At 41.8% G+C, this 20565-nt stretch overlaps 6 protein-coding genes across 6 annotated transcripts; all 6 read right to left on the reverse strand.

Annotated features, from left to right (window-relative positions):
• Positions 1-12: 12 nt before the first annotated feature.
• On the reverse strand, positions 13-7486 carry LOC124187085 (peroxisomal hydratase-dehydrogenase-epimerase-like). Its single transcript, XM_046579338.1, has 14 exons — positions 7443-7486; positions 7172-7269; positions 6971-7097; positions 6782-6888; positions 6029-6202; positions 5803-5957; positions 5216-5354; positions 3718-3745; positions 3318-3412; positions 3100-3226; positions 2912-3018; positions 2656-2829; positions 2357-2511; positions 13-1869 (listed from the first exon to the last, which is right to left on the reverse strand). The coding sequence occupies exons 2-14, from the start codon at positions 7265-7267 to the stop codon at positions 1734-1736; spliced, it is 1620 nt and encodes a 539-aa protein (XP_046435294.1). The 5' UTR covers positions 7268-7269; positions 7443-7486; the 3' UTR covers positions 13-1733.
• A 558-nt stretch (positions 7487-8044) lies between these two features.
• On the reverse strand, positions 8045-9959 carry LOC124186976 (15-hydroxyprostaglandin dehydrogenase [NAD(+)]-like). The gene is made up of 7 exons (XM_046579173.1): positions 9803-9959; positions 9270-9364; positions 9051-9177; positions 8868-8974; positions 8605-8778; positions 8354-8511; positions 8045-8264 (listed from the first exon to the last, which is right to left on the reverse strand). Exons 2-7 carry the CDS (start codon positions 9360-9362, stop codon positions 8135-8137), a joined length of 789 nt encoding a protein of 262 aa, XP_046435129.1. The 5' UTR covers positions 9363-9364; positions 9803-9959; the 3' UTR covers positions 8045-8134.
• A 981-nt stretch (positions 9960-10940) lies between these two features.
• On the reverse strand, positions 10941-13566 carry LOC124186974 (15-hydroxyprostaglandin dehydrogenase [NAD(+)]-like). The gene is made up of 7 exons (XM_046579170.1): positions 13436-13566; positions 13007-13119; positions 12789-12915; positions 12601-12707; positions 12345-12518; positions 12046-12200; positions 10941-11147 (listed from the first exon to the last, which is right to left on the reverse strand). The coding sequence occupies exons 2-7, from the start codon at positions 13097-13099 to the stop codon at positions 11012-11014; spliced, it is 792 nt and encodes a 263-aa protein (XP_046435126.1). The 5' UTR covers positions 13100-13119; positions 13436-13566; the 3' UTR covers positions 10941-11011.
• Positions 13567-13958: 392 nt separating this feature from the next.
• On the reverse strand, positions 13959-19792 carry LOC124186975 (15-hydroxyprostaglandin dehydrogenase [NAD(+)]-like). The gene is made up of 7 exons (XM_046579171.1): positions 19787-19792; positions 15275-15376; positions 15077-15203; positions 14891-14997; positions 14622-14795; positions 14343-14497; positions 13959-14251 (listed from the first exon to the last, which is right to left on the reverse strand). The coding sequence occupies exons 2-7, from the start codon at positions 15365-15367 to the stop codon at positions 14116-14118; spliced, it is 792 nt and encodes a 263-aa protein (XP_046435127.1). The 5' UTR covers positions 15368-15376; positions 19787-19792; the 3' UTR covers positions 13959-14115.
• On the reverse strand, positions 16238-17616 carry LOC124186977 (15-hydroxyprostaglandin dehydrogenase [NAD(+)]-like). Its single transcript, XM_046579174.1, has 6 exons — positions 17441-17616; positions 17241-17367; positions 17057-17163; positions 16804-16977; positions 16543-16700; positions 16238-16442 (listed from the first exon to the last, which is right to left on the reverse strand). Exons 1-6 carry the CDS (start codon positions 17531-17533, stop codon positions 16316-16318), a joined length of 786 nt encoding a protein of 261 aa, XP_046435130.1. The 5' UTR covers positions 17534-17616; the 3' UTR covers positions 16238-16315.
• LOC124186973 (15-hydroxyprostaglandin dehydrogenase [NAD(+)]-like) lies at positions 18636-20558 on the reverse strand. Its single transcript, XM_046579169.1, has 7 exons — positions 20423-20558; positions 19948-20042; positions 19750-19876; positions 19564-19670; positions 19295-19468; positions 19051-19205; positions 18636-18966 (listed from the first exon to the last, which is right to left on the reverse strand). Exons 2-7 carry the CDS (start codon positions 20038-20040, stop codon positions 18831-18833), a joined length of 792 nt encoding a protein of 263 aa, XP_046435125.1. The 5' UTR covers positions 20041-20042; positions 20423-20558; the 3' UTR covers positions 18636-18830.
• Between the last annotated feature and the right edge of the window lie 7 nt (positions 20559-20565).

The following is a 20565-nucleotide window of genomic DNA, read 5'->3' on the forward strand; positions in this document are numbered from 1 at the left end:
TGGATATTTTTCAAGAATGTCGCGAAAGAAAATTATGAAATATCTTATCACCTAGACGCGCAACGAAAAATATGTTCTTAGTTTATCCTGATAAAATATATAGAACGGTATACGTACAATGTTACGACTCACGCGCTTGCGTTGCATCGTCCGATGATACGCGTTGTACTGTAACGATATTTAACATTATTATTCACACACGTTGCTACGTTACATCGTGAACAAACAAAGATAAAAAATAACTAAACTCTATAATTAACGATCTTGAAACTACTAAATTATACGGCTCACCCGGTGAGTTCATTACTATCAGCCTTATTACAAAAAACTATTGATCCAACACGTGTTCCTAGAGTTTGTTGTAAAAACTTTGCAAAGTTTGAAAAACGAAAACGTGAAACAAAGTTTTCTCATCGTTCTAATCGCTTGAACTCGAAATTTATTGCATATTTTTCATTCTTGCGACGCGCGCGGATTATCTTCTCCCACAGTATAATAGAACGTATTTTCAGCAGAGAATCAATTTGTTATAATCATAGTTTGTCTACGTATCAGATCACTGCTATTTTCAAATATGTGGACACGTGCTTAGTTTAGTTTAGAATTTAAAATGTATTATACATACAATATATGTACTTATTTTTATTTCAAACATTCGTAAGTAAATGATTTTTTATATTTATCACTCAGACTCGTACGTGTAAATACCTAATATTGTACCTATATAAATAACTCCCTGCAATTCCATTACGTTTCAACTGGAGGATTTTCATGTCTAAGTATGAGTATAATTGCATTTTTCTTACACGATGTTACCTGTTATTCCGTTGTTTCTTTTCTCACGTGTCGTATTTGCATCAAGTTTCATCGTGCAGGTGAAGTATATCCTTCGAAATTGTGAATGTTAGAAAAAAAAAACAGTTTGAAAACAATTTCACGCATCGATACATAACCGAAGTACTTATCAATTGGGTATAACTGTAAGGAAGAATAACGGAAGTAATCTATCAATCGATTGAATCGGTAAAAGTTAATCGATTAACCGATTACTTCTCATTTCGTTGAAACGGCGCATATGAAACAAACATTTCGTAAATTTCAATACGTTGTCTTGATAGCGGTAAATATTATTGATAATTTATAGTTTCATCCAAAATATTTTTCAATTTCAGGTAAAAATATTCATTTATCCTTCATTTATCGCATCGGATAGTTACTTAGTTAGTAAGACAATGTTAGTAATCGATACGCTAATCACATGAATTGATATTGCATTGCGTCGTTCATTGGAGTAAAAAACAAAAACTGATTATGAGGGAAAAATAATCGAGTCAGTCGATTAATCGGGAAAAAATGTTTGATTCAATCGAAAATTATTTATATTTGGTTATTGGCTTTGACGTTCTTTCTTCAAAATCGTCGCTATTTGTCATTCAATAAGATTGCTGAAGTCATTATCGACTCTTTGCTCGATGCTGTCGATACCATCTCCAAAGTAAAAGAAACAAAAATTCTGAAATATCTTATTCGCTATTCGAGGTCGTATACTCGAATCTAAACTTCGTATTAGAATATGCTATTCCATTTGAGGTACATGTGATTTATTACATCGTAAACGATTTAACAATGAAGTAGGTCGGGGTTAAAAACTTTTCCGCTCGGTGTCATTTTCGATCGTTTCTTTCGCCCTGCATCAATGCCGGCGTACAACCGAAGTCGATAAGCTTTCACCCTCACGTCGAAGCCTTCTTCACCGGATATTCGGGAATGTCGACCTCCCAAGCCGGTTCTCCGTTGTCGACCATCCACACACTTCCACTTTCGCCAGCCTTTATGATTTCAATCATGCCCGTCGCCACACTTTCTGGTCTGAGGAACGAGACATTGTCGTCAGTAAAAATGATCGCGAAATTTAGCTCGAGTCGGAGATTCTGTTAGAAGCAAAAGAATTGAGGAAATATAAAATACGAGAAAGAATTTCCACTGATTAGTTTTTGTTGCAGCAATTGGTCGTCCAAATTTCCACAAAAGCGATCGGGTCCAATTTTGGTTTCGAATAGTTTTCTACAAATGGGCGCGCTTGTGGTACGTGTGAAATAATTTTGTACATGGTAATTGCGAGTGATATAATTTTGTATATCGGTTCTATCCGTGGATCAGCGGTTTGTCTCCTACTCGTGCTTTTTCTTCGCAGAATGAAACCCGCGAGCGTTTCCCCCTCCTCTTCAAAGAATATGCAAAGCTGCGCCGCTCACGTGACCGAAACGGCGGCGCGCGCATGCGCGGAAAAAAAGAGAGGGGGGGTGGACGTTGACCGAGCGACTGACGTTAGCAGGGTTCTACTGTGTATACGAACCGTTGAATGGGGATGCTGTCGAGGAGATCAAAGAGCTCTTGTTGTTCAACCATATCCAACATTCGTCCGCCAGCTTTCGTAACCAGTTGCGTTTCCGTGCCTCCCGGGCACAACGTCAGGACTCGAACTCCCGATTTGTCGTAGTGATACGGGTGCTGTTGGAATCGGAAGAGAGATTAACGAGAAGCCGTATCCAGTGTGCGCTTTTCTTAATTTGCTAAATTTGCGTTTGCAGTGTAGATCCAATGTGTTTGGCGCGTTGCAAGATCTCACTGCAATTTTCTTTGTTGCAATCTTACCCCGAACGAGCGACTGATACCAATTACGGCGTGTTTTGTGCCGTGGTATATGGGGAAGGGCTTTCCCGGAACCAGACCGGCCACGGAGGCAACGTTGACGAGGGTTCCTCCTTTGCCACCCTTGTCTTTTCCCATGTACCGGAAGGCCAACAAAGTACCACGCACCACGGCTGTCTGGAAGAATCGTAAGGTGAGAATCCGATCGAAAGCAGAGGAGTTTGATTGCCAATTGACGATATTTTATGTACACGCTTACTATGTTGATCTCGATCATGAGCTCCCACCGCGCGTCGTCCATTATTCCGGCGTTGTTGATCACGATGTCGAGTCCACCGAACTCCTTGACGACCTTGGCGAACGCATCTTTGCAAGTTTGATTGAAAAACGTTATGGTTCGGTCGAAATGACGTTTTAATCTAAATATCTATGAGAAACGAACCTTACCTTCGAACTCCTGTTGCTTCGTCACGTCGCAGACGATAAAAATTGCCCGGTCGGATCCGAATTCAGCGTTCAGTTTTTTCGCCGATTCATCCCCCTTCGAATTCGCCAAATCGAGAATCGCCACGTGCTGCGCGAATGGAAGTTTAACCGTTAATAGACTTCGTTGGCTGAATCGTATTATTTGTTACGTTGGTCGTATTTTTACCGTCACTACTTACCGCAGCTCCGTTTCGCAATAGTTCCCTGACGTGGGCGAAGCCTATGCCGTTGGCCCCTCCGGTTACCAATGCAATTTTGTTCTGTATCTCCATGTCTGAAAAAAAGAAATTTTCTTGCAATGTCGTTCGAATTTGGCAACTCAGTAATATCGATTCAATACCTGCTTTATATGTCATGAACAATTTCAATCGAATCTAGATTAAGTTGATGTCATCGAAACGGATTTGAACCAGTCAAATATTTTGACTTGAGGTATATTGAATTGACATCAATAATTATTAAAAATGCAGATTGGATAAAAACTGAGTGTCTTGTATTCTGCGCGAAAAAATCAAAGATTCAAAATCAGTTTACCAGAGAGGTAATAAAATGTGTAACTCATAAATAATCTGTACTCACTTGTTGCGGTCACACCCTGTTTAATCAATTAACACAACTGAAACAGAGGTAGCTATTTGTAATCTCCTGCCTAGTTATCTTCAACCGATAAAATATTATCCAAGAGTAGGAACGTTAATTGTGTCCGCTAACGGACAAGTAGCCTAAAGTATCCGAATCATGGATTCTGCTGGAACCTCCAAGGTCATTTCTTGGTCTAAGATATCAAGCCCGTGACATGTAGTTTCTTTGCCACTCTTCGCTCCAGGTGAAATTGAATTCGAATCCAAAAAGATCTGCATTGAGAACATGAATTTGAGACAAGGAAAATATAAGTAAAAAGAAGAAACCATAGTTCAAAATATATATGCATGTATAATTTATTACACATGTTAGAATTTTGTCTAATCTGGGCATGGATGTATACTTGCGGTATGTATTATTCTTTCGAATTCCACGTGTCACGTGACAACGTATAATATAGACAACCGTACGTTTCGCGTATCTGATATAATGGCGGGGCCGTCAGTCATATTATAACAGATAGACGGATATTTTTCAAGAATGTCGCGAAAGAAAATTATGAAATATCTTATCGCCTAGACGCGCAACGGAAAATATGTTCTTAGTTTATCCTGATAAAATATATAAAACGGTATACGTATAATGTTACGACTCACGCGTTCGCGCTGCATTGTCCGATGATACGCGTTGTACTGTAACGATATTTAACATTATTATTCGCACACGTTGCTACGTTACATCGTGAACAAACAAAGATAAAAAATAACTAAACTCTATAATTAACGATCTTGAAACTACTAAATTATACGGCTCACCCAGTGAGTTCATTACTATCAGCCTTATTACAAAAAACTATTGATCCAACACGTGTTCCTAGAGTTTGTTGTAAAAACTTTGCAAAGTTTGAAAAACGAAAACGTGAAACAAAGTTTTCTCATCGTTCTAATCGCTTGAACTCGAAATTTATTGCATATTTTTCATTCTTGCGACGCGCGCGGATTATCTTCTCCCACAGTATAATAGAACGTATTTTCAGCAGAGAATCAATTTGTTATAATCATAGTTCGTCTACGTATCAGGTCACTGCTATTTTAAAATATGTGGACACGTACTTAGTTCAGTTTAGAATTTAAAATGTATTATACACACAATATACGTACTTATTTTCATTTCAAACATTCGTAAGTAAAATGATTTGTGAAGTACTTACCAATCGGGTATAACGAGAAGGAAGAATAATGAGAATTCAATTCATATTACGTGTAAATATTTCGTATTCAATTGTTAGAAAGATTAAGGCGATACTCAGTAACAAGAAATTAGTCGTTTGAAGCGAGAAAATTTGATGTAGGTATTTGACTATCAAACTATTAGACGATTTTCGTTTGGGTTCGATTAAAATTTACTTCGAAGATTACGGCACCGTCTGATTTGAATCTATTCATTTTCACCGGGTGAATTGGCACGTGCTCTTCAGCTCGATTCGATCGATTTATCCTTCAGTCGGGATCTTCGCGGTGGGATAATCGGAAACCGCAGCTTCGTAAGCCGGTTTCCCGGATTCGATGATCCACACGCCGCCATTTTCCGCCTTTTGGATAACGTGAATCATACCCTTCGCGGCTTCATCGGTCCTGAGGAAACAGCAACGTTTCAAAACCGACAAGCATTTCCTATCCAGTATCTATACTAGAATATACCGATGAAATGGGTATCGTTACGGTAACGGTTTAAATATCCTTAAAACCAGAAAGAAATATGGCGCAAGTATCCATTTGTCGTGATCATAGTTTGCCGATCGAGAATTTTCCGGTTATTACACGTCATTAAATCTTGTTGTTCAGTTTACATAATTCTTTCTGGCAAACGGGAAAACAGTTTTCGACTACTTAAAAATCAGAGTGAAACATAACAGACTTATCTGATTTCCGCTACAAAACTTATTTTCATCTTACACTCAGAACCGTACTTTTCGTTAGGGGTAGGAATTGGAAACGGTCACGGGCTGTGGAACGATCTCAACTAGAAATGTCACTCTCTCTGGTATCGTGATAATGAGAAATTGGACGAAATAATACGCACGATATTACTGGGTAGGCCGCCTTAATTTGTTGGATCGCTTCCAAGCTGATGCAGTCCAACGTTCGTCCATCGCATTGGGTGAGCAGTTGAGTATCCGCAGCGCCCGGACAGACGGTCAGCATTCTTACACCGGTCCTATCGTAGTGATATGGTTTCTGGATTGACAGGAAAATGAGCATCAAACCCAGACGAGATACCAAAAACATTTTCAACTTTCACTCTTTACCGCAAATGATCGCGTCAGACCGACGACCGCGTGTTTGGTCCCGCTGTAGATGGGGAAAATTTCGATTGGCATCAGGCCGAGAACTGAAGATACGTTCACGATTACTCCTCCCTTGCCGTTGTTGTCTTTTCCCATGTATTTAAGCCCCAGCAACGTTCCGCGAGTCAAGGCTGTCTGTATCAGGAAAAGGTGATAGGAACGTGTCAACGATATTAGGGAACAACGTACGAAAAGTCAGCTGGGGTGTGTCAAAAAAAAAAGAAAAAGAAAAGTTTCATATGAGTATAAAAATACGTATGTTAAATATCTTTTGTAAAACACCCTAATTAATATCTACTTCCTTACAATATATATGCCTTCTTCTCTCATCCATTGTCCTATCCATGACTGAAACCCGACATTGAGCAAGTTGCGAAACAAAAATTGTTCAATACTTGGTACACTCGATTGTTTGAAAATTAGTGTTCAGTGTTCACGTGAATTGTGAAGCATGTGTGCCACTCTCGACGATGGCTTTCAAATGCATCCAATGAATATGGCCACAATTGAAGTATCACTAAGGTGATCAGCACGATCTAATTCATATGCTTGTGAAAACTGTAGGATCCAACGTTTTTTATTGATTAGCGGACCCCTTTTATACCTCGGATAATTACTTGGTCCATGCTTGATTGTATTGAGCCTGCTAAATTCTGATGATTATCTAATCCATGCTTGATCACATACGGCATGATATGGCAGATAACATCTCACCAAATTAATGTTGATCATGAGCTCCCAACGTGAATCGTCCATTATTCCAGCGTTGTTGATCACGATGTCGAGTCCACCGAACTCCTTGACGGTCTTGGCAAACGCAGCTTTGAATGTCGATTAGAAAAGCATGTCGTTACGGTCAGTGTAAATTTTTCCACAGGTTCGGATAAAAGACTTTTGAATTACCTTCCAGCTCCTCGGGTTTTGTCACGTCGCACACGATGAAGAGCGCCTTTCCATTTCCGGACGTACTGTTAAGCTTCTTCTCCGCTTCTTCCCCGTTCGAGTTCTTCAAATCGAGAACCGCCACTCGCTGTTGGGAAAAAAAATAAACTCGCACTTGTCTTACTTGAGCCATGTAATTTTAGTGAGGTGCGCGAAACTTACCGCGGCTCCATTTCGCAAAAGTTCCGTAGCGTAGGCAAAGCCAAGTCCGTTAGCCCCTCCAGTGATCAGAACGGTTTTATTCTTAATCGTGAACATTTCTACGTGAACATGAGAATAAAGCGTCAATCATTTTTCGGATATGTCGTGGATGGCAATGTCCGATTTCACTGTATGACGATAAACGCATGATAGAGTCTCGAAAACTTTGGCAACCTGAGAACAACTCGGGTTGAATACCGTCAAGTGTTCATTATCAACTGAAGTAACTTACTCGGTCTGCTTCCTAATTTTTCTGCGACTAAATTAATGGTTTCGCTAGGAGAGACGAGACTTTTATACTCTTGGCCTCGACCCTGCATTGTATGATAACCACGAGGTTATTGATACGCAATATGAAAGACATTAACTTCTTTATCTATAACCTAGCTGTCAACAATTTTTTCTTACATCATCGCGCAGATATGATCAATATAATTAGCTGTGCGAGTAGTAAAGACCCAAATTATATCACACTACTGTATCTAATAACGATTCAAAACCTTTAAGATTAACCTACGGTTATACAACTCCAAACGTGCACGTGCATCGTCGCTTTTACAAGCTTCGAGTTTCACCTTGAAAATGATAATGATGAATATTTTGACGAAACGAGGTAGTGAAACAGATTTTTTCATACTTGAAAGTAGTTAACCCCAAAGCTAAATGATTCTAGTAAGCTTCAAGGCGACGCTTTTTACAACTTAAATAATCCACAAAACTCTTCGTACACTTCAGTCAGTTTTGCGTTCCCCTTATTTGCTATTCAAGCATGTTAATTTATTCAATTTCCAAGCGTCCACTCACGAAGTGTCAACAATTCAGGCTACGCAGCCGTTACATGTGGGTAAACAAAAATCTCTTTATTCAAGTAGTTACTTAAGCATGACATAATATCGTTAAGTCAAAGAGTTCCACGAAGACACCTTAAGCCTTCCTCACAGGCGTGTTAGGGATATCCACCTCATACGCTGGTTCCCCATTGGCAACTAGCCACGCGCTGCCGTTCTTCTCGTTTCGAATCATCTTCATCACTTCATTGGCGACAAACTCCGGCCTGGAAAGTTAAATCAAAGGTCAGATTACCGGGGTCGGTTGCTATCAAAGTCGACGAGTCGAGTAGTGATAGAGAACGATTATACTGACGATTGATCCCCAAAATGGGAAAGCATTCTTGAGTGTTCCTTTTCGTCGACGACACCCTTCAGGATCCGTCCACTGCTTTTGGTTATCAGTTGGGTGTTCGTGGCGCTTGGACATACCGTTACAAATCTTACACCACTTTTCTCGTAATGATACGGTTGCTGAATCAGAATATATTCACCCGTTACATCAGGAGACTATCATCGTGCCTCAAACCCATTTCAATTTCGAATGTTTTTTGTTCCCATTCTTACCCCGAATGACCGACTTAGGCCGATAATGGCGTGTTTGGTAGCAGCGTAGATCGGGAAAATACTAACTGGTACAAGACCAGCTATCGAAGCGATGTTGACGATGGTTCCTCCTTTTCCACCGTTATCTTTTCCCATGTACTTCAAGCCCAGCAGTACTCCGCGTACGACGGCGTTCTGCGACGCGAAAATTAACGATAAAAATTCCGTTCTTTGGTAAAAACTTCGACAAATCGAAAGTTTTGCCCGCCTTTAATCCAGCTTACCAGATTGATGTCGATCATGAGTTCCCACCGCGAGTCGTCCATTATACCGGCATTGTTGATGACGATGTCGAGTCCGCCGAATTCCTTGACAGTCTTGGCGAATCCAGCTTCAACAATCAAACGGTCCAAAGTGTTGGATTATGCGGGTCATTTTTTGTTTTCTTTAACTCTCAACTCAATTACCTTCCAGATCATCCGGTTTCGTCACGTCGCAGACGATGAAGATCACCTTGCCCTTTCCGAATTCCTCGTTGAGTTTGCTCACCACTTTGTCACCGTTCGAGTTCGCCAAATCAAGGATAGCGACGTGCTACGGATAGAGAACCGGTTTTTCGTCAGACGCTTTCCAGTGATTCGATCTAACAACCTTTTTTCATGACTACACTATATTCTCAAACTTACCGCAGCCCCATTTCGCAGGAGTGCTTTAACGTATTCCAGGCCAATTCCGTTCGCCCCTCCGGTTACCAAAGCAATTTTATTTTCTATCGCCATTTCTGAAACATTTGCAGGCAGAACGCAGGATCGTTTATAAAATCGTGAAATTATCAGCCGTTGATAAACGTCAGATAACACTGTTGTGTAATACTTATATTTACGCTACACAGTGCGTGATCAACGATGTGAGATCGAACGGAGCTGGCTAAAATATGAATACAAAGGTTCGTTAACAATCAAAAATCGAAATTGAATTGAATGTCGCTCTTTTCAACGATCACTATATTTCTCTTCGATTATTTACCAGTAAATTGATAAAATTCGGTCTCTGATTCGTATATTTCTACAAAAATATTTATATTAAAAAACTACGGCAAATTTTCAAACATCGAAAGCAGACCGATCCCGCTGTTGTCAGAATTATTCTCGCATTCATCACGCCTTAGTCCATCGATTTCCTCAATCGAATTTCACGTTAATCGGTGTTATGTACTCACTGATATTTGCACTGGTCAGTTCAAGTCCAAGCGAATAACTACGCAGTAATCGTTAAAGCGAAGTAGCGAGAGCGGATCTCAGCGGTTTATTGTATTGCTGGTCACTCGTCTCGGAACTTATCTACCAAGATGATATGGGGGGAACGACGGACATTTTCCATCGGACCGCCTCCTCGTTGAGTAATCCATCCTGTGCGTTGAACACTTCGCAATTTCCCCACCTGCAGGCCATCCGGTGAACGGAACACGATCGGCCTTCCGGAGATAAATTTGAGCGTGTGTGAAAGGGCCGATTCAAGTTTGGAGAAAAAGAAACAAGGCTCGAAGATGATTGATAGTGGCCCGCGGGTGAAACGAAGGTCGGAATGTCGCGATTTGTTTACTTGCATTTTCTGCCCCGTCATACACCGATTATTATTTTTACTCTCTGTAATTCGAGGAGACACGGAGGTGAAAAGCACGAACCATCTAATTTCCTTCGCGTGTTTCTCCTTCGACATTGTGCAATGTCAATTACCGGAGAACGCATTCGCCGCAATTTTGTCTTGAAAATTTTGAAAAACATAAATTAAGCACCGAGATGACCTAACGGAAATTCATTACATGCAATTTTCGATAAATTATCGAGTCAAAGAGGCCAATTATGCGCTTAATTGAGATTATTTCTCACGCAAGAAAAAATCGCGAAAGCTGATTCGTCGATATCTTTCACTCGCTACCTTTGACCCAGCTAATTATGACGGTAATGTAACAACCTGTATCGCAACGCTTGAAAGATTGACTAGAAATATATCATCGTTTTCAATTCAAATATGTGTTCGTATTGGTATCCAAATTTCTGCCAACTCATCCGCGTAATCGAGTTAGAGATTTCGCGATGACAAGTCACTATTCTTCCATAAAATTACCGACAATAACAGCCAGATAAGCCTGGCCTTGAATAATCCGGCAACTTCGACACCTATCCGAAAGATGGTTTCATGTAACCTTCTACGGTTGATAAACTATTTATAAATATGATGTACTTAAACCTAATCTTCGTATTAGAATGCTTGTCCATCACAGGTGTACGTGATTTCGTACATTTTAAACGATTTAACAATGAAGTAGGTCAGGGTTAAGAAATTTTTCCGCTCGATGTCATTCTTGATCGTTTTATTCGCCCTGCATCAATACAGGCGTACAACTGAAACCAATAAGCTTTCATCTTCACGCCGAAGCCTTCGTCACCGGTAAGTCAGGAATGTCGACCTCGCAAGCCGGTTCTCCGTTGTCAACGAGCCACACACTTCCGCTTTTGCCAACCTTTATGATTTCCATCATGCCCTTTGCCACGCTCTCTGGTCTGAGGAACGAAATATCGTCGTCAGCAAGAATGATCGTGAAATTTAGCTCGAGCCATTTTTCAGTCAATTAATGTGTCTGAAGTTCTGTTGTAAGCGCAAAGAGAGAAAAAAAAGGGACGGAATCCCTACTGACTAGTTTTTGTAGCAACAATTGGTTGTCTAAATTTTCACGAGAGAGATTGAGTCCAATTTTTGTTTCAAATCTTAGATGCTAGTATATTACGCAAGCCGATCCTTTCCAAAATTATTTTGTACAGAATGATCAACAGTAAAATTATTCTGCACAAAATTCACGCGTCAGATAATTATGTAGGACAGAATTTATGCCATGATAAGTAATACCCGACGCAGTTACCTCAAAAAAATAAAAAAATGTATATATATAAAATAGTCATAAAAGCTGTCATAAAAGACAATGATAAATCCGAGGTTATGTGCATATTCGCAACAACTCGAGATACACACAACGCTAGGAACTATGCAAACCTACAGCCCAGCATTGTTTGCACACAATTGTCGAAATTGCAGGCGCCTGAATATGATTTATTACATACATAATCTCGCGATTCGTAATTATGTCCGTGTAGGATAATTTTTCACAGAATTGAAATCAGCTTTTAAAACAGTAAGTGCTGAATAAATAATTTTGGGCAGGATAATTGTAAGTGAAATAATTTTGTATATCGGTTCGGTCCGTGGATCAGCGGTTTGTCTCCTACTCATGCTTTTTCTTCGCAGAATGAAACCCGCGAGCGATTCCTCCTCCTCTTCAAAGAATATGCAAAGCTGCGCCGCTCACGTGACCGAAACGGTGGCGCGCGCATGCGCGGAAAAAAAGAGAGGGGAGGACGTCGACCGAACGACTGACGTTAGCAGGGTTCTACTGTGTATACGAACTGTTGAATGGGGATGCTGCCGAGGACGTCAAAGACAGTTTGTTGTTCAACCATATCCAACATTCGTCCGCCAGCTTTCGTAACCAGTTGCGTTTCCGTGCCACCCGGGCACATCGTCAGGACTCGGACTTCCGATTTGTCGTAGTGATACGGGTGCTGTTGGAATCGGGAGAGAGATTAACGAGGAGCCGTATCCAGTGTGCGCTTTTCTCAATTTGCTAAATTTGCGTTTGCAGTGTAGATCCAATGTGTTTGGCGCGTTGCAAGATCTCACTGTAATTTTCTTTGTTGCAATCTTACCCCGAACGAGCGACTGATACCAATTACGGCGTGTTTTGTACCACCGTAAATGGGGAAAGGCATTGCCGGCGCCAGACCGGCAGCAGAGGAAACGTTGACGAGGGTTCCTCCTTTGCCACCCTTGTCTTTTCCCATGTACCGGAAGGCCAACAAAGTACCACGGACCACGGCTGTCTGGAAGAATCGTAAGGTGAGAATTCGATCGAAAGTAGAGGAGTTTGATTGCTGATTGACGATATTTTATGTACACGCTTACTATGTTGATCTCGATCATGAGTTCCCACCGCGCGTCGTCCATTATTCCGGCGTTGTTGATCACGATGTCGAGTCCACCGAACTCCTCGACGACCTTGGCGAACGCATCTTTGCAAGTTTGATTGAAAAACGTTATGGTTCGGTCGAAATGACGTTTTAATCTAAATATCTATGAGAAACGAACCTTACCTTCGAACTCCTGTTGCTTCGTCACGTCGCAGACGATAAAAATTGCCCGGTCGGATCCGAATTCAGCGTTCAGTTTTTTCGCCGATTCATCCCCCTTCGAATTCGCCAAATCGAGAATCGCCACGTGCTGCGCGAATGGAAGTTTAACCGTTAATAGACTTCGCTGGCTGAATCGTATTATTTGTTACGTTGGTCGTATTTTTACCGTCACTACTTACCGCAGCCCCGTTTCGCAATAGTTCCCTGACGTAGGCGAAGCCTATGCCGTTGGCGCCTCCGGTAACCAGCGCAATTTTGTTCTGTATCTCCATGTCTGAAAAAATGTATTTCCCTGCAATCGAGAATTTGGCAACACAGTGATATCGATTCAATACCTGCATCGTATGTTATGAACAATTTTAATCACCTTTAGATTAAATCAATGTAGTCACTTTATCAACACAAGGTTGCGTAATGAAATGTCGGAACAGATTTGAAGCAGGGAAATATTTTTACTTGAAGTATATCGAACTAACATCAATAATTATTAAAAATGTACATCGAATAAAAACTGTGCATCTTAAATTCTACGCGAAGAAATCAAACAATCAAAATTAGTTTACCAAAAACGGTATGTAATGTCTAATTCATAAATCATCTGTACTCACTTGTTGCGGTCACACCCTGTTTAATCAATTAACACAACTGAAACAGAGGTAGCTATTTGTAATCTCCTGCCTAGTTATCTTCAACCGATAAAATATTATCCAAGAGTAGGAACGTTAATTGTGCCCGCTAACGGATAAGTAGCCTAAAGTATCAGATCTCTGGATCATGGATCATGGATTATGGATCATGGATCTGGATCTGAAAACCTTTGATACGTCGGTTCATCTCATAAGCCTCTCTTCGCTTCGGGTAAAATTGAATACATCAACAGATTGATGAGTGAAATGTCACAACAAATGAAACCTGCTGCGTATTTTGCCTTAAATATTAATCTTCCTTTTCCTCCATTGGAGTTTCAACGACAGGTTGATCTTATACATTGAAATGTAAACCATGGTTTGTATGGTGAAAAAATTTCAGCGTTTTAAGAGGTGTTCCTTTGTCGTCTGGTCGACGAAAGTTCATTCGGCGTTTTTGGTTGCAAACAAAGATGAACAAGGATTCACAGAGCTTGTCACTTGAGGATCGTATTTATTCGAAGGATTACAGATAATGAATTTTCAATTTATTTACATAAGCTGCCACAGAAGCAAATAAATTGAAAGAAAATTGACGTGATGTTTCTTTTCTTGTTTTCTTTTCATCGACATCAAGACGATCGCCCGAATAGTCGCTGGCCTCAGGCGGAAACCTTTTTCACCGGTTGATCGGTCATCTGTACTTCAAATGCCGGTTGCCCTTTGTCCACGATCCAGATGCTGCCATTCTCGCCAACACGTATGGCGTGCAGAACACCTACAGCAACGCTCTCCGGTCTGCGGCATAAAACGTTATTGTTAATGTATGATAGGGTCAGTCGATGTAAGTCCAGAAAGAGATACGGCGCTGTACAAAATGGCTACTGACCTTTGCAGAGCGAAAGTGGAGAACGTTTCGTCGATTTCTTCCTGCTCCACGCTGTCCAGGGTCCGTCCAACGCATTGCGTTATCAGTTGCGTGTTGGTGAAGGATGGGCACATCGAGATAACGCGAACTCCTGTCTTCTCGAAGTGATAAGGCAGCTGTATGGAATCGGAAAAAGCATCTTTGGTTCAACCCCTTTATACGCGCGTAGGTATATCGTGGCTTGCGACGACCCGAGGACTTTGCAATGCGAGGGTGAGAATATTTTTGTGAACACATTACCCCGAACGATCGAGTTAGGCCGATGACTGCGTGCTTCGTCGCGATGTAAACGGGAAAGCTCGGACCCGTGATCAGGCCCGCGAGTGATGATATGTTGACGATGACGCCCCCTTTGTTCCCTTTGTCCTTACCCATGTACCGGTAGCCGAGCAGAGTTCCGCGGACGACGGCGGTCTGTGAAAGGAAGACGGTTGTCGTAAATCTGCGAGGCGACTCGGGTGAGATTCTCCCAAGTGTTCTTCCCGAATCCCTAGGGTTCATCGACTCACGTAGTTTATCGCGATCTCGAGCTCCCATCTCGCGTCGTCCATTATTCCAGCGTTGTTGATGACGATGTCGAGGCCGCCGAACTCTTTGACGGTCTTGGCGAACGCCGCTGATTCAGAATTTGATTGGTCAGGTTTTACAGTCGATCGCGACTCGAGACTAGCTTCGCTTATTGCGCGGCAAGTTACCTTCGAATTCCTCCGACTTGGTCACGTCGCAGACGACGAAGAGCACTCGATCCGCTCCGAATTCCTCGTTCAGTTTTCTCGCGGATTCGTCGCCGTTCGAGTTTGCCAGATCCAGAAGAGCCACGTGCTGTCGGAGAGGAATCGGATCAATTTTCTGTCGAACTCCGGTCGGCGTTCGTTTTGAATTTCGAAACTTACCGCAGCTCCGTTCTTCAAGAGTTCTCTGACGTAGGCGAAACCTATTCCGTTCGCACCTCCGGTGACCAGAGCGATTTTATTTTTCACGTCCATGTCTGAAAGCTGAATGGCGGGACTCACGACGAGTATTTCTGATTTCCGACTCTGATATAAAATCTTTCCCCCCTGATGTATTGAGGCATCGTATCAAAATTTGTAAACGCACGGTGATGACGCGGATCTTCAATCAATAATAACAATAATGAAATAACTAGATAAAATAGATGGATAGCAATAGATAAAATATACTTTAACATCGTAGCACTTTGCGAATTGCGTAATATATTCACCTTCCGATCGGATGTTTCAATCACTTTTCCAATTTACACGTAAGCAAGAGCAACTAGTATTTTCGATCCAACCTACTTTCGGAATCGCATTTCATTTTCAAATCTTCTCTAGAAATTAGGGGAATTGTTGTATAAGATTTAGTTACTCTTTGCAGTAACGCCCAAGGTGGCTAAACCACTGATTTCGATTTAAATGACAGAAGCGCCGGCTCTCCGATGTGTGTGTGTGAAGATAACGATAATGATATCTTGAAATAAGAGAATTTTAATTCTCCTGTCAGAAATCTCGTTGAGAACACACCCCGTTCGAATCAAGTGAAGTCCATTAAAAAAAAGTCGGTGATTTGTAAACAACACGTACCCAGTTATCTTTATCCGATAAAATATTACGTAAGATTAGAAGCGTCGAGTTTGGACTTGGGCTTAGTGGATTATTGGCTGCTTCTATCTATTTTGCAACCGCATATTGTGCTACTTATCTTTTCGACCATATTTTGGCTTTACAAAAGTTTAACGATGACAGTTTTTTCTCTTCTAATCTGCGCAAAGTCTTCGATCTCATTCCACAATGATTTGACATGTTTTGGTAAAAATGAATGACAAGGATTTTGACCGAGGATTTTCAGCTTGAATGTGGGCGCGAAAAACATTCTTTTATTGGTTGGATCAAGTCTCGTACAGTTTAGTCAAATTATTACTATCCCTAAGTCGTTTACTTCTTTACAGGGAAGCTGGGAAAGTCGAGTTCGCAGGCTGGCTCTCCGTCAGCAACCATCCACACGCTTCCATTTTCCCCGACTTTAATGATCTTGATAACACCCTTTGCGACGCTTTCAGGCCTGAAAAAGCAAGCAATTAAAGTGTCAAGTTCGTTAAAAACCTGCGCTCCTCGCGCGTTTGCCAGACTTTCCGATAAGCTTAAGGTCAAATTGTTCTAACGTTTGCATGGGGAGAGTTTTCATGTATCCGGAAAGCTTTTCCTTCGCCTCGTTTTCGATGTGAGCTCGTTCGGCACCCTTGGTTATCAATTGAGTATGCGTGATGTGGGGACACATGGTCAGCACTCGAACAGCCGATTTTTCAAAGTGGTACGGATGCTGCGAAGATGAGAAAAAAGTACAAAAAAAAAAAAATGAACAAAACAGTCGCAGAGAAAAACTAAAGCGGTACGAATTTTGTTATCGTGGATATTAATCTCACCCCGAACGATCGACTCGCTCCGATTACCGCATTCTTGGTACCACTGTAAACTGGAAAATATACCGCTGGTGTTATGCCGGCGGTCGATGCAACGTTCACCACAACGCCACCCTTGCCACCTTTGTCTTTTCCCATATACTGAAAGCTCAGCAAAGTTCCGCGAACAACCGCAGTCTGTAAAACGATTTTAACGATATCGATGATCGGTTAGAAAGTAAAATACTCGGGACATAGTTGACGGTTCACAACTTACCAGATTAATGTTGATCTCGAGTTCCCATCGCTCATCGTCCATTATACCAGCGTTGTTGACAACGATGTCAAGTCCGCCGAATTCCTTGACAGTCTTGGCGAACGCAGCTTACGGGTTTAAGTAATGAGATATAGACTCGAGAAAAACGGCGGGATGGTTAAAGTTTCAAGGTTTGATCGATTACCTTCAAATTCCTGAGCCTTCGTCACGTCGCACGGGATGAAGGCTGCTTTTCCATTTCCAAATTCTCCGTTCAATTTATTCGCCGATTCCGAGCCGCTCGAACTTGCCAAATCGAGAATAGCAACGTGCTGTTGATTTTTAACATCACCGTGTTAGACTCAAGCTTACCGATATTACAGTCTCAGTTTAACGAAAGCTCACTTTGGCTCCATTTTGCAAAAGTTCCTTCGCGTAGGCGAAACCTATTCCGCTGGCGGCCCCGGTCACCAGAGCTATTTTTCCTTCCACGTCCATGGCTGACAGTGAGAGACAACTAGTTTTGAGATAGAACCAAGCCGCAAACTTATACGCGGTAATCAACGAATCGAGACGCACGGTGACAATCTACTCCTGGCAGAGAACGCCGATTTAGTCGATATCGCAGCGATGTTGATAAGATAATTATGAAGTCATGTCACACGTGTCGCGGTACCTCGAGTAATTATCTTCCGATTGAATGGTAACGCGATGTCAAGATTATACGTCAATTTCCGTCAATGCGATTTTCCCGGAAAACGGTAGACTTGTCGATCCTGCAACGTATAGAAAGTGGCGAAATTGCGGCGCGAGTTGCAATTTCTATTGTTGCTGCTATCACGGCCGGTAAAAGGAAGTAAATACTTGCCTAAGTCATCAAGCCGATTCCAATTTCTCGTTCTCCGCTATTCGTGTCTTCGGAAATTTTTAGAGTCGTGCTTCACCGTATCGCGACTGACTTTGGAAAATGAAATGCGTGCTTTACGCTGATTGATCTTCGTCATAAGCTCCCATCACAAATTATCCGCGTCCATCATACCGCGTTGCTTGTCACGATACAGAGTCCACCGAACTTCTTGACGGTTGTAAACAGCTCAGCTTAATCGCAAGTCGCATATTGTAGATTAATATTGGAAAATTATTCAACTGCAAAGTATTATATGAGCCATTGCGCCAATTCGGATCCAACAGCCGCCGTTAGAAAATTTATTTGCTAGCTATTTTCATATATTTTTTTATCACTAGATGAAAGACACTAATTTGTAAAATATCAGCCCTTCCACTTTACTGGTCTCCCAGAATCATGAATACTCTTTATCTTCATATAAAACAGTTCCGATTTTGTTTAATCATTTTTTCAGACCTATAGATGACTTGTAAGAAGAAATAAGAAACTCATTTCAGATCTAAACAGTCGGAATCTTTAGAAAAATTAGGTTTTCTTCATCCAACGTCTAACGACTTGACCATGTAATTTTAGATTACACAAATCAGAAATCTCTTTTTACCACGTCCTTCCCTCCTTCTCTCTAAAGTTCACATCTTGCTTTCGTGAATAGCGGCTATAGGAAAGGATGCCTGTCAAATGAATTTGACAAAATTACGATTCAATTTTTTTATTTAATCCTGGAAGTACATTAAATGCGGAATTGTGACAGAAGACCAAAATTTTGTCAAACTATTCTCGCAGAGGTTTGTTTCCCAAGTTTCGGATCGACCGAAGCTGGCGCGTAAGTAATAAATTTGAAAGACTTTTGTCACAATCCAACTGATCCAGCCTGATTTATCGCTAGCCTCAGGCAGAAACCTTTTTCACCGGCTGATCGGCCACCTGGACTTCAAACGCCGGTTCTCCATTCTGGACAACCCAGAGGCTGCCATTATCTCCAACTCGTATGATGTGCAGAACACCTTCAGCGACGCTCTCAGGCCTGAGGTATGAAACGCAATGGTTATTCTACAGCAGGTTGAAATGAGCGCCGAGAAGACCTCGGACTGTGAAAAATACGACTCACGTTTGCATGGGGTAGGGGGAAATTGATTTTTCAAGATCTTCCGCCGACACACTTTCGAGAGTTCGTCCGGCGGACGCCGTGATCAGTTGTGTGTTGGTGAAGAACGGGCACATCGCGACTACTCGAACGCCTGTTTTCTCAAAGTGATAAGGCAGCTGTTTGGAAGGGAAAGAGGACTGTCAGTAACATCTCGATGAGTATGAGACAGTAACAGAGGATGAGAGTAATTTGTTGAACACTTTACTCCGAACGATCTAGTCAGGCCGATGACTGCGTGCTTCGTCGCGATGTAAATGGGGAAAGTTGGACCCGTCACTAGTCCTGCGACCGATGATATGTTGACGATGACGCCCCCTTTGTTCCCTTTGTCCTTACCCATGTACCGGTAGCCGAGCAGAGTTCCGCGGACGACGGCGGTCTGTGAAAGGAAGACGGTTGTCGTAAATCTGCGAGGCGACTCGGGTGAGATTCTCCCAAGTGATCTTCCCGAATCCCTAGGGTTCATCGACTCACGTAGTTTATCGCGATCTCGAGCTCCCATCTCGCGTCGTCCATTATTCCAGCGTTGTTGATGACGATGTCGAGGCCGCCGAACTCTTTGACGGTCGTGGCGAACGCCGCTGATTCATAATTTGATTGGTCAGGTTATACAGTCGATTGTGACTCGGGACTAGCTTCGCTTATTGCGCGGCAAGTTACCTTCGAATTCCTCCGACTTGGTCACGTCGCAGACGACGAAGAGCACTCGATCCGCTCCGAATTCCTCGTTCAATTTTCTCGCGGATTCGTCGCCGTTCGAGTTTGCCAGATCCAGAAGAGCCACGTGCTGTCGGAGAGGAATCGGATCAATTTTCTGTCGAACTCCGGTCGGCGTTCGTTTTGAATTTCGAAACTTACCGCAGCTCCGTTCTTCAAGAGTTCTCTGACGTAGGCGAAACCTATTCCGTTCGCACCTCCGGTGACCAGAGCGATTTTATTTTTCACGTCCATGTCTGAAAAACGAACGACAGGGTCTACTATCGATATTTCTCTGTTATATATTTCCTTCCAGACCTAATGAGGTAAAGTTTGATATTGCTTAAGCGTGCAATTGCAATACTGGAATTTCCTAGACCACGATTGATAAGGTATATCTCAACATTTCAGGTAGGTACTCAGTGAGTTACGTCATATTTGTACTTGTCGATCGGCTGATTTGATCTTATTTTTCAATTTACACAAGCAAGAGCGATCAGTATTTATATTCCAACCTTCTCGAATAGCATTCAATTTTCAAATTTTTTGTGAAACAGTTGATTCGTTTACGCGAAGAATTTGAGTAGCAAAATTTTTCACCTAGAAAATTGATCGTTACAAAATTTTAACTACTCACTTGCTGTAGTCAGGTCCGGGCTCGTTACACAACTGATCTGTGATTAGAAGCGGTAACGCTGGGCCTTGTAATTTATACGTGGAGATATCGATGATGATATCTCGAAACAAAATGTCTGATAAACTTTCGCATTATCAGAAAAA

This window comes from Neodiprion fabricii, chromosome 7 (genome assembly GCF_021155785.1).
Source record: "Neodiprion fabricii isolate iyNeoFabr1 chromosome 7, iyNeoFabr1.1, whole genome shotgun sequence".
In the NCBI taxonomy this organism is placed as follows: domain Eukaryota; kingdom Metazoa; phylum Arthropoda; class Insecta; order Hymenoptera; family Diprionidae; genus Neodiprion; species Neodiprion fabricii.

Excerpts from the sequence above, each read along its gene's own strand:
- LOC124187085 (XM_046579338.1), bottom strand. The coding sequence starts at position 7,267 with ATGTTCACGATTAAGAATAAAACCGTTCTGATCACTGGAGGGGCTAAC. Across the intron at positions 7,098-7,171 it reads TTTTGCGAAATGGAGCCGCG|CGAGTGGCGGTTCTCGATTT; the intron begins GTAAGTTTCGCG and ends TTTTCCCAACAG. Across the intron at positions 3,227-3,317 it reads TATTGCGAAACGGAGCTGCG|CACGTGGCGATTCTCGATTT; the intron begins GTAAGTAGTGAC and ends CCATTCGCGCAG.
- LOC124186976 (XM_046579173.1), bottom strand. The coding sequence starts at position 9,362 with ATGGCGATAGAAAATAAAATTGCTTTGGTAACCGGAGGGGCGAACGGA. Across the intron at positions 8,779-8,867 it reads TCATGATCGACATCAATCTG|AACGCCGTCGTACGCGGAGT; the intron begins GTAAGCTGGATT and ends TTCGCGTCGCAG. Across the intron at positions 8,512-8,604 it reads GCCTAAGTCGGTCATTCGGG|CAACCGTATCATTACGAGAA; the intron begins GTAAGAATGGGA and ends ATTCTGATTCAG.
- LOC124186974 (XM_046579170.1), bottom strand. The coding sequence starts at position 13,099 with ATGGAGATACAGAACAAAATTGCGCTGGTTACCGGAGGCGCCAACGGC. Across the intron at positions 12,916-13,006 it reads TATTGCGAAACGGGGCTGCG|CACGTGGCGATTCTCGATTT; the intron begins GTAAGTAGTGAC and ends CCATTCGCGCAG. Across the intron at positions 12,519-12,600 it reads TCATGATCGAGATCAACATA|ACAGCCGTGGTCCGTGGTAC; the intron begins GTAAGCGTGTAC and ends CGATTCTTCCAG.
- LOC124186975 (XM_046579171.1), bottom strand. The coding sequence starts at position 15,367 with ATGGACGTGAAAAATAAAATCGCTCTGGTCACCGGAGGTGCGAACGGA. Across the intron at positions 15,204-15,274 it reads TCTTGAAGAACGGAGCTGCG|CACGTGGCTCTTCTGGATCT; the intron begins GTAAGTTTCGAA and ends CCTCTCCGACAG. Across the intron at positions 14,796-14,890 it reads TCGAGATCGCGATAAACTAC|ACCGCCGTCGTCCGCGGAAC; the intron begins GTGAGTCGATGA and ends TTCCTTTCACAG.
- LOC124186977 (XM_046579174.1), bottom strand. The coding sequence starts at position 17,533 with ATGGACGTGGAAGGAAAAATAGCTCTGGTGACCGGGGCCGCCAGCGGA. Across the intron at positions 17,164-17,240 it reads GAAGGCTCAGGAATTTGAAG|CTGCGTTCGCCAAGACTGTC; the intron begins GTAATCGATCAA and ends TAAACCCGTAAG. Across the intron at positions 16,978-17,056 it reads TCGAGATCAACATTAATCTG|ACTGCGGTTGTTCGCGGAAC; the intron begins GTAAGTTGTGAA and ends ATCGTTTTACAG.
- LOC124186973 (XM_046579169.1), bottom strand. The coding sequence starts at position 20,040 with ATGGACGTGAAAAATAAAATCGCTCTGGTCACCGGAGGTGCGAACGGA. Across the intron at positions 19,877-19,947 it reads TCTTGAAGAACGGAGCTGCG|CACGTGGCTCTTCTGGATCT; the intron begins GTAAGTTTCGAA and ends CCTCTCCGACAG. Across the intron at positions 19,206-19,294 it reads GCCTGACTAGATCGTTCGGA|CTGCCTTATCACTTTGAGAA; the intron begins GTAAAGTGTTCA and ends CCTTCCAAACAG.